At 41.6% G+C, this 11536-nt stretch overlaps 1 protein-coding gene across 1 annotated transcript in view; it reads right to left on the bottom strand.

The window, feature by feature from the left end:
- The window catches only part of LOC109291079 (sodium channel protein type 5 subunit alpha-like), an 87704-nt gene that overhangs the window by 22149 nt on the left and 54019 nt on the right, over positions 1-11536 (bottom strand). The window contains exons 15-17 of the mRNA XM_019507939.1: positions 10495-10848; positions 7003-7449; positions 5757-5877 (exon numbers count right to left, since the gene is read on the bottom strand). Coding sequence (XP_019363484.1) covers positions 5757-5877; positions 7003-7449; positions 10495-10848 — 922 coding nt within the window. The remainder of the gene's footprint in view (positions 1-5756; positions 5878-7002; positions 7450-10494; positions 10849-11536) is intronic.

The following is an 11536-nucleotide window of genomic DNA, read 5'->3' as shown; positions in this document are numbered from 1 at the left end:
GGTGTTTGATTTAAAAACAGGGGAGACATGAGTTGGACCTGAAGAACAGATCCTAAGTGTCTTGAATCAGGTATAAAAAATTAGGATATATTTTAACTAAAACTCTCTGCGCCTCAGTCTCATGCCTGCAGAATGAGAGTAATAGTACTTCCTTACTTTAGGTTAGAGTGAAACGGACTGAATTAATTCTGAAGCATTTGTACAGTACAATGATGAGCATCATAGAAAAGCCCAGGAGGAATTTAATAATTCTGTCTTCATGTGTATACGCATTGGCGACGCGTAGGAGGTGCATGGGGATGCATGTGCAACCCCTGAGATTGACAGTGCACCCCCTGCGAAAAGTGCCACCGATGCTGCCAGAGGCGCCTGTGGGTGGTCGCCACTCGGCACCCTGCCCCTCCCTTGCTGCTGATACTGCTGGTCACCTATTGCCACTGGCCACTGCCGATGCTGCCAATACAGTAAAAAAGGCTTTGGATGCATTCCTCATTGTGCAGTGAGGAAAAAAACAAAACATTACATAGCAGCTAATTAAGTGAACAATGTCCATTCTGTACAGTGAATGAGGTGGGGATGCTTTGAAAAAAATACTAAGAGACTATGCAATAGGTGCAAACCAATGTTGCCCTTATGCTGCCATAAAAATTTGTTACTCAAGTTGTGAGCAAACAGATATCCTAGTCCCTTGTCATATACCAAGTGCTCAAAAGTGTTGCCATGATCAAAGGTAGTCACATTTTGTAATGACTTATAGGGGCAGATGTCTGTTTGATAATTGTGTGCCCCAAGAATTCCCTTACAGGGAACTCTAATGGCTAACATATCCAGCTGCCATGCCCCAATTTAGGCCATGTGTTTGCAAGCAAGGGAACCCCTATGGGCTGGGGAATGCCCTGGGTTGGGGTGTAACACCGAAGGCCATTGTAGCATGGGATCAGGACCCAGAAGCCTTGGAAATGGGCAGGAGTCAGCCCCTGCAGGACAGTGACCCCACATAACATCTGTAAATGCCAGTGAAGCGGATCAGATGTATTAGGACACATCTGGGCACGGCTTATTCTGCTCCAGAGACAAGGTCTTTTTATACTCAAAGACTGTCTCATTACACATACTAGTAAGGGAGCCAAATTAAGGTTGCAAGGACAAGTTTAATTGTGACATTTTCTAACTTTTGAGTACAACCTTAATAAAGGTGTTTTAACACTGTAGGTGATATATTGTGGAGAGGGAAGTATACTCAAGGGACGTAAGGGAATCTATAGCCCTGAGTAATTCCTATGCTTTGTTTTTATGTACTAAATTTGAATGTTTTAGATGATTATGATGTACCACACCACGGTGTAAAGTAAATACAAACTGCCTCCAATATTCCTTGTGCTTTTTGCTTTGGGAAATCACTTGAAACCGAACAGAGCAGGAGTATGTAGGCCCACATGTATTTAGACTCTGAGGGTGCCTATACACGTGCTCTGATGTGTTCTGATTAGAACGTGTTGGAGCAGACTCGATTCAAATCTGCTGGAGTGCTCCTATTAAAATGCTCCGGCATGCTGCAGCACCTCATGGGTTCAGCATCCCACATCTCAAAATGGCTGGGTGGGCGCTTCACCTAAAGCTCGTTCAATGAGCTTTAGTTAAGCCCCCCCGCCGCCATTTTGAAATGAAGAGTACTGAATACATGACATGCCGCAGCATTTTAATTAGAGTGGCTCTTGGAAGTCACTCTAATTAAAACATCCTCATCCCCGCTCCCACCCCTGAGCACATATATAGGTACCCTAACTTTGACCACATAGTTTCTTCACTTTATTTTTGTTACATAAATAGCAAAAAACAGTGTTAAATTAGTCATTGTTTATATAAACTATATAAATACTTTATTCTTTAAAATATGGTTTCATGACATCATCTGAACATATCTTTAACCATTTTTGTTCCTCTCCTAAAATCTGTCAAGCTGTCCATTAGAAATGAATACACTTTTCTAAGAGTTTCACCATAAAGCAAAGGGCTATTACTTAGCACTTATTTTATAGTAATTTGCTTCTATACATATAATTCAGGATTGTATTAGATATTATGCTTGATACAACATCTGACAAAAAGCCAATGGAGAATGGTTTGAGTCTTTCCATTGACTTCACTAGGCTCTGGATCAGGCTTATATGCCTTTACAAGTTATATATATATATTGTCCAATGCCCACCTCATTCTCTTTCACAATTACTTCTCCTCTGTGTTTTGTATTATTTTTAACTCACAATGAAAATGTTTTAATTCATTCAAGTTGTTTTCCAAGCTGTTTTATTTCATTGTTTTTATCTCCCTCTTATTTTGTTGTTAGCTTTGGTATTTACAACACTTTTAAGTTGCTATTCCCACTGCAAACTTGATTAACATGATTACCTTCATTTCTAAATCATTATTAAAGGTGCCAAATACCAATGATGCTTAATTACACCAGGAGTAATTCTCCACCAAGATTAGACAAAGTTAGTTTAGTTTAGTGGTCTGTCATCTGTCTGCTATTGTTTTAAACCAATACAATCCTTGTATCTAGAGAATTTTCAGCTGAAAAAACAGGGAAAGTTTTTAAAGGCCTGATCCTCAGATCTGGCCATGTTACTGTTGGCCAACATCCCCAAATGGGGTGAAGTCCTTAGGTTATATGGGTCTGTTTCTGCTTCAATACAGTAATTTGTTACTTGTTCAAGCCTAAAGATTGCTCTAATATATACCTTAAGCAATGCTTTACAGTGACTTACAATTTCCACTGTCTGGAGATTACTAAGGTACAAAGGCTTTCTTTTGACATTGATGACATGTCATTTCTGAAACAGATTGAGACTTCCTAATCTGGGGAAATCTCAGTTTTCCCTATAAGAGAGTGACACAAAGACCCTTACCAGGCCCAGGATCTGGCTTTGTGTTGTCAAGTCATAGGCAAACAGGGTGTGTCATTCCCACTTAGGCATTTGGAAGTAGGCACATGTCCAAATGTATCAGCCTAGCACATCAAACTATTCAGTTAGCATAAATATTGTATTACCTTTTTTATTTTCAATTTTGCAAGTGTAAAATCCCTTTAAGCAGCTCCTGCCTCACATCTTACAGCACTTTCTATTACAATCTCATTATCTTTGTACATTCTTCTGCAAGCATCACCATTATGGGCATTTCAACTATATTAGAGTCAATTAACATATAAATTCAGAGCTTTAAACGCAAGCATGGCACCACAAAGCTAATAGCTTGGTTTGTATCCACCTGAGGTTAGATTAGAATCTCTATTTTTTTTACAAACCAGACATTAAGCACTAGGAGAGACCCTTATCTTGCCTTGGTTTGAATTTTTGTCAAAAATTCAGATATGGAAAAGTAGGGGAACCATACTAGTTAGAAGGGCTACATGAGTCAGGAGAAAGTGGTGGTGATGAAAGGGGTCCTGACTGATGAAGCTAAGGAAAACTATGAAAGAGAAAACAATAAAGAGTCTAGTAAGGAGAAGCTGTTTAAATCCTAGCAGGCAGGTGTCAAGCAGGAGTGAGAAGTAACGTCTACACAAGATGCTTTATTACACAGTAGAGCAAATTACTGCATAGTAAGTGTTACCGTCTACACATGCAAACCGTTATTGCAGTAATTTGCTCTACTCACAGTTAATTTGCTACCTGCAAATGCAAGTAGAAAATTAACTGTGAAGTAATTACTGAGTAGTAAGGTGTATATAGATGGCTGACCAAGAACAAATTTGCTCCTGGTCAGCTGAGCAGCAAGGGGCAGGAGATTGCTTCCTGCCCCTAGGAGTAGCCTGTTGCTGGGCCAGGCTTCACCGCTGGAGTCTGGGTGGGGACAATGTCTCCCTGCCCCCACTCTGAGATTGCACTGGCAGAGTGGGGGCTGGGAGACTGCTCTGTGCCCCCACTCCATGACTGTGATTGCAAAGCTGGGGCAGGGAGCAATCTCCCAGCTCCGCTCCGTGATAGCAGAGTGGAAGCAGGGAGTCCCTGGGGAGAGTCTCTTGCCCAGTCTGGAGCTGGCTGGGGCCTGCCAGAGACCAGGATAGTACCCAGCTAGGCCTAGAGCTGTCCTGTTTCGGGCAGTCCCCAGCCAGCTCCAGGCTGCACATGCAGACTTCCCTGCAAAGCCTGGGGCTGTCCAGGAACTGTCCTGGTCAGGGGCAGATCCCAGCCCCACAGCTTTTTCCCAGCCCAATACCACAATTGGGTGAATGAGACATGGAGCTTGGAAAGAGCTGTGTGGGAGGGGCAGGTCCCACCAGCTAGAAACTGCTGGGCAGGGAATCTGCCGGTAAATTACTCTGAAGTAAATTACTCTGGAGTAAACCCATCCAGCAGCATTTGCACATGTAGATAAGCCCAGGGAGTAAGAAGCAGTCAGGCACAGTTAATAAGGTGCAAATAAATTCTGGTAGCTTTAGGGGTGCTGTGGAAAAATGAGGTCCTTAGGGGATCACAAGGCAGAAAGTAGGTATTGAAAAGAAGCCAGGGGGACAAAACCCAGATCAGACTGAGTTCAGGGAGGCTACCTTTTGATCTCAGCAACAACGGTCAAATGTTTAGGAAAGGCAGGAAGACAACTTGACCTCAGTTGTCTTCTTGCCTAAAGTTGGAGGGAGGGGGTGGGGGCTGGACCCAATGATCTGCAAAGTCCCTTCCAGCCCCTAACAATCTATAAATAAAGTCCTGCAGGTAACATTAAAAATGTATATTTTCTTCTAATAAAAATGACAACATTTCTGTTAAGGTTAGCTTTGGTTAGGAGCAAGCTGTGGAAATTCTAACATATATTGAGAACAAATACAAAAGAAAATGTATGAAGCTAAAAGTGGGTTTCCAGGCTTATCGTCCTAGAAAAATTCAACCTATGGTGACTAATTTCTGTATGTATTTTGCATTTATTTTGCCAATTACACAGATGTGTATGAAAAACGTAAGGGTTTTTATCCTTATTTATTTTATTAGCCTCACATGTCTCCCTCCCAAAAAGAGTTTCAGGGTTGCTTACAATAAAACCAGATAGATTATAAAGAAGGATAAAAATATTAAAATATAATATGAATTAGAGCAGAGGTTCCCAAACTTTTTCTTATTGTGTACCCCCTTCCAGATGTACCAGAATACCCATGTACCCTTACCAGCATACATTTTATACTTTAACCCCTTAAATTCCAATTATTATTATAATGAAAGTTAAATCCACCATTACACAATTTCTCCCACATACCCCCCTTGTGAACCCCCAAGGGTATGTGTACCACAGTTTGGGAACCCCTGCACTACAGCAAACTCACCAGGCAATGCCCTATAACTTAACTGCTGAAGGCCAGCCCAAGTACAAAGGTCTGACAAGGCTTCTAAATGATAACTGGGCTTGGGCTCTGAGGGACCATTAGGGAAAGGGATTTCAGAGCTGAGGAGGTAGTGCTGAGAATGGTCTTCCAAGTGTTCTCACCAAATGACCTTGGTGCACAGGTGGCATTTGCAGGAGGTTGTTCTTTGCTGCTCTTAGGGATCATAATGGAACATAAGGGAAAAGTCAGTCCCATTGCCAGAGCTCTGGCCATTTAGGGACTCACAGGTCAAAGCCAACACCTAGATAAGCATTCATTTAATAACTATTCTGAAAGTAGATAGGTGTTCATTGACCTGTGTCTGTGCAGTAACTAAGAAAACAGGCGATTCTGGACTTGTTCTCCCACAGTCATTGTAATGCAATGAGCAGATCCTTACCATCTGGAAAACAATTACTTGGTTCCTTTAAGTTTTCACACAACTCAGGGATCTGTTTCAGAATCTCATCCGGATCAGTCAGATCTACTGTGCTGGCTTCAGAGGAGCTGAAAACATCAGACTGCAACAGAAAGGATTTATTAATTTGTTCTTAAGCAGCCATGGTCCTTTAAAATAAACTGAATAAGTATCTTGGTGACTAGTTATACAGTGAGAGAGCTATTAACACAAAATAAATAGAAAACGTGTGTGCATTAAATACAAAATTAAAATACATTATTTCTTGATTTGTGGTCTTTGTTAAATTAAAAAAAACCCTGTAACAAATATACAACAGAGACTGACCACAGTTGAAAGCTTCATGTTAGATCATTAAGTGTATTACCTCTTTTTGTTCTAGTGATGGTGATTCAACTTTCCATTGTCTACCTATGGAAAACTCACTTAAGTCATCACAGGAACCCTCAGATCCTTTACTCCAACCTGCTGGGCTTTTATAGTGCTCTCCCCTCTGTCTCAGGTGGTTTTCCTGTTGGAGATAATCTGAGATAGATTTCCTAATTGACAGTCTCTCTATTTTTATAGAGAGAAGTTGGGGAACATTTTCCTTGGTAACTTTAAAATAAATTAAGGAACTTGCAGTTCAACATCAGGTTGAAGTGCGGAATTAAGTACAGCTATGTAACAGGATTCAGAACCAGAAGGGGAGATTTTAGCGTGAAAGCCAGTCAAGACGCCATAGTCAGAAGTGAATTGCAACAATTCAGAGAAACCTAAAGGAAACGGATTTTATATGCAATAGTGTAAGTGTGAAAGAGAGGTTTAATTTTAACCCTTCTATCTTGTCTGAGAAAGAGGGGGTCCTTGTTAAAAGTTCATACTTTGAGCCCCTGAAACAATATATTTTATTTGGGAACTAAGTATCTTCCTCTGCCAGGTAGCTAAGACTAAATAGAGATTTCAAGGTCAGAAGGGACCACCATGATCATCTAGGAAAAAAGCTTGTATAATATAAATCATCTAATTTCACCCATGAATTCTTGTCTCAAGCCCAGCAATATATAGTCCCTCACTTAGACAACCAAACTTGATATATATTTTCCAAGTGATAAGAATTTAGCACTTTAAAGATTTCCACTCTTTTTCCTGGATGGACTTTTCTGTCTTCCTTCAGATGGATCATGTTATGTCTGATTCCTAAGAGCTCTCTCATGTCAAACATAGTATCCCTGCCTAGGCTTCTTACCTGTTTATTGTATTCTGTTTCTGTGCATATGCTGTATTTATCATCATGGTCTTCATAATCCTCACTAATCTTCTCTGCCTCCGCCATAGGGACACAGATAAACACATTAGGGTTAGTGATAAAGTCTTCGAACATGCTAAGCGAGCACTGGTCCTCATTTCTCTCAGTCCCATGATTTCTGTTATTTTCCACACAATTTTTCCTCTCATCCACAGTCACCACACACATGTTCTGGGAACTCAATTCCATTTTCTTTTTGAGTGTTTTTTTTGCACGCCAGAGTTTTCCACAGCAACAATCCCACATTGCATATTTTACCAAATAAACTGCCCGGTGGATCCGAGCCACCGCAATCCGGAGGTTGTTGGTCTCTCTGTCATCTTCTGCCGTCTGCAGGTTGGTGGCACTGAAGGAGTTCAGCAGCAATGCAATGAACAGGTTGAGAACCTGAAAATAATTGAAGTGAAAAGAAAGCTGTGGTGATCGACTGGAGATGTAAACACGAGGCCTGAGGATTAAAATTACTTTCTAAGCAATTTGTTTGTAAGATGCCAACAAAAACAAGACAACATGAAATGATTTTTTTTAGCAAGTTATTTTTGATGCAGCCTATCTGACACCAATAAAAATATGTTTCCATGATCCTAAACAAAAATAGTGACCTTTTCTTCAAAGCAAATGAACATCTCAAAATTTAACCCAAATGCCTTTTATAACAAAAAAAAAATATGGATATTTTGTGGTCATTTCTATATAGCTGAGGTTAAACTGAATATTGCTCATCAAGCATGAATTCAGCCTGTCTCTTAGGTACGAGGGTCATACTGCATCTTCCCCAAACTTCCAGCATTTACTCTCTGCATGCCCAATAGTCTCATCATTTACAAAAAAAATATATCTTTGAGTTTGTGTGTTAAAATTATATCATAAAATTTGATCTTTAACAAAATTTAGCACATCATATCAGGCCTCCAGTGCCATGCAGATACCCAAAGCTAGTTACCAGCATGACAGCTCATGCACAGGAGTCTAAACAGAGCCAGACAGCATCATGATGAGATATCTGAGCTAACTCGGAAATGGAAGCACTATAGCAGCATTAGCACTGTTCTGCCCCTAGTTCTGGAGTTAGGATGCACAGAACCAGAATATCTCTGCATGGTGCTGCCTTCAGTCTGCTCCCAAGTGGACTTCCTACACAGAGCAATGTCTACACTGTGGCATCAGCGTGCTCCACACAGGATGCCATTTGGCATGCCTCACCCTAACAGTTTCTGCTCACACACTTGAAATTACACTCACAAGACCCCTCCAGGGCCATCCCCAGTGGCTGCATTCAAGCATGCTGCAAAATAGGTCTTATGCTTCACTGGTGTATTCCTGGGTTTAGAGTGCGCAAGCAGGACTGGGTGAGTCAGGCAAGCTTTGCGGGGACACGCTGATACTACCATACAGACAGTCCCTAAGGCCCCAGCAGTTCTAGGCTCTATGCTTGTAGGTATCCAGAAGGCTGCTGCAATAATCATTTTCTTTGATCTTGTCACCTCTCTCTTGGAATCCTTTTGGCTTCCCACAAGCTTCTCCTTCCCTAGTTATACTGACACTACAACTGGGTGATAGCATTGCAACATGGGTAGACAGGCCAAGAAAGCTATAATCTCTGAAACTAAGATACCAGCAGCAGTGAAACTAGCAGCATGGGCTTCAGGGCTGACCATACCAACCCACAAAGGACCCTACATATTTACTTAGAAGCTGACCTCAGTGCTGCAGCAACGTAACCACACACAGTACCCAAGCTCATAGACTGGACCTAGTTTGGATACTCTGACGCATGCTGCAATTATCCCTCACTTGCTTTGTGGAGACACTCTCTCTTGCATCAAGCAAAAGTTACTTTCTTCATTTTCAAGACCCTTTATAGTCAATTCCCACCCTGCTTAGTCAATCCCCATTTTGCTGCCCGTGATTGCTCCCTGATGCCAGCCTTCTTTGGTATTTTGTTAAATTTCCAATGGACACTTGGTGCTTTCCTTCCTGTAAATATCTGCAAACCTTATATACTTAGGAACTTACCAAATTTGTGATTTCTTGATTTCCATGAAAATCATGAAATTAGTAGGACCCCCCCACAAAAATCCCAGTTTCATTTCCATGAAAAAATGCTGGGACCATGAAAAAGCACAAAGACAGCCAGCAAGTGGAGGGAGGGGAGGGAAGAACATTGCAAAAATGGAAAAGGGCACAAAGACCCTGGCATCCTGAAGCATGGGGGGGGAGATTTTCATGGCAGGACACAGCAGACCTCTGATTGGTCAAGGGGCCTCAGAAATCCGGCCCCTCCTTAGAGACTGAGAGATGGCCATTTGATCCTGGAAGTCCCACCCCTCCCCAGAGATTGGCAGATGGCCACCTGTCAATCTTTGGGGAGGGGCAGGACTTCCAGGGCCCCTCAGCCAATCAGAAGCATGATGGTGTTCTGGGACTGCAAAATCTGGAAGCAGCCACTGTGAATTAGATAAGTCCCGACTATACTATTAGCAGGTAAGAAGGGCCATCCTGGGTGGCCTAAAGAAGGCCACTCTGAGTCTGATAGCTTATCTAACATCTCTCCCAGCTATACAGTTGGTTCAATAAAAAATATCACCACCTTGCTTGTAGCAGATTTCCTGGACCATCACGGTTACAACACCACCCCAACCATGAGACATACTGGGTCAGAACAATGGTCCATCTAGCACAATATCCTGTCTCCAAAAGTGGTGTACCAAATCCTGGAAAAAGCACAGGAGCTAGAAGGAGGATTCTCAAATTTATACATGGGATTCTGGAGGCATAGGGTCACAGACCAACAGACTAAAGGGATTGAGCAAACATTAAGGTACATACACTTAGAATATACCTAACGGACAGTAGCTGGTGTGTTGAGACCTGTCATGCTGACTGTCTCCTTGTGTTCTCTCCATCTTTTGGCCCTGGACTTATACCTAACATAGGTGGTAAAGTCTTTGGAGGCTGGCACTACTTTTTTCTAGCCAGCATTTGTGCAGTGTCTGTCACTAAACAGGATGACAAGCTGACCAGGAACACCCAACATGGATTCTCCAGAAGCAAATCCTTGTGCAACCTTTCTTTTACAATTAGCTGATGGCCTTTGCAGGGTAAGCAGTGGATGTGAAACATCTCAGCTTTGTCCACTGCCTAGAAAAGTAGCCCCACAGTTATATAAATAACTTTAAAATTATGCCTAAATAGTAACAGGATTGAAGGATGGAGAGGAGACAGAGGCTTACAAATTTAAGTGACACGCTATTGAAAGAGTTTTACTTTAAAATCTGAATATCAGTTCTAAAGGCATAAACACAAATGGGTTTTCTAGAGTATATCTAGATATACTTCTGCTTGTGGGAGATTTATCATCACTGCTAGAAAGACAAGTGAATATTTGTAATACTGTTCATGCAATAGAAAGAGAAAAATATGGGCTCTTACCACTAGGTTTCCTATCACCATGACCAACAAGAAGACACAAAGGCACATTGGTTCTCCAGCCACCACCATACAGTCCCACATGGTTTCAATCCATTCTCCACACAGAATTCGGAATACAATAAGAAATGAGTGGAGAAAATCACACATATGCCAACGTGGTTGGCAGTCCTTACTTATTAGCCGGCAGTACTCCTTGTAGTTTTTCCCAAAAAGTTGCATTCCTACTACAGCAAAAATAAAGACTATGATTGCCAGAACCAGGGTGAGGTTCCCCAGGGCACCAACGGAGTTGCCAATGATTTTAATGAGAGTATTTAAAGTTGGCCAGGACTTTGCCAGTTTGAAGACCCTCAGCTGTATAACAACACAAAACATAATATTAGATGAAGGAAGATAAGATATTCCTGCTGTTTAAAAATAACTGGAAATATGGTACAGATGTTTATACTACTGAAACATTGTAAAAGGTATAACAATTTGAAGTCAAAGTCTATCAACACAATAAAGCCATACCTATATGCATATATGTTAAACCCCTCTTATACACCACATTCACTGTCTGTTTGTGTCTTTTGCCCTCTCTGTCAGTGACTATCATTTATCTATATTAATAAAAATTTTAGTTCAATGAGGCCCCTGTCCTGATTGGTGTCTCTGAGCACTGCCATCATAAAATCTAGACTACTTCACTAGCAATTTTTTATTACCAAGTAAAATGGATGCAACTGCACTAGAAATAATTTATTAACAACATGGATTTTGGATTTCTCAGGAAATAATGTTAGAGAACAGCATACTAGCAGCTTACATTTTTCCTGAGTTTTGTTTCAGGTGGGCTAGCAGGGGGATTGGGGGAGCAGGCAGAGTACTCAGAGGGAATGGGGGGGGAAAGGAGACAAACAGGATCCATGGGAGGGATGAGGGGGGAAAGCAGCATCCACATGGGGGATCAGGGGGATTCAAAGGGTTGTGGAGTCTGCAGAGGAGACTGAAGTGCTAGGCAGGATTTGCAAGAGCAACTGGGGGGGAATCAGGGGTGCAG

The sequence above is a fragment of the Gavialis gangeticus genome, unplaced genomic scaffold, assembly GCF_001723915.1.
Source record: "Gavialis gangeticus isolate Ggan-Ray unplaced genomic scaffold, GavGan_comp1, whole genome shotgun sequence".
Classification (NCBI taxonomy): Eukaryota; Metazoa; Chordata; order Crocodylia; family Gavialidae; genus Gavialis; species Gavialis gangeticus.
Note: the sequence above shows the minus strand (reverse complement) of the source record. Positions and strands in the feature narration are given on the sequence as shown.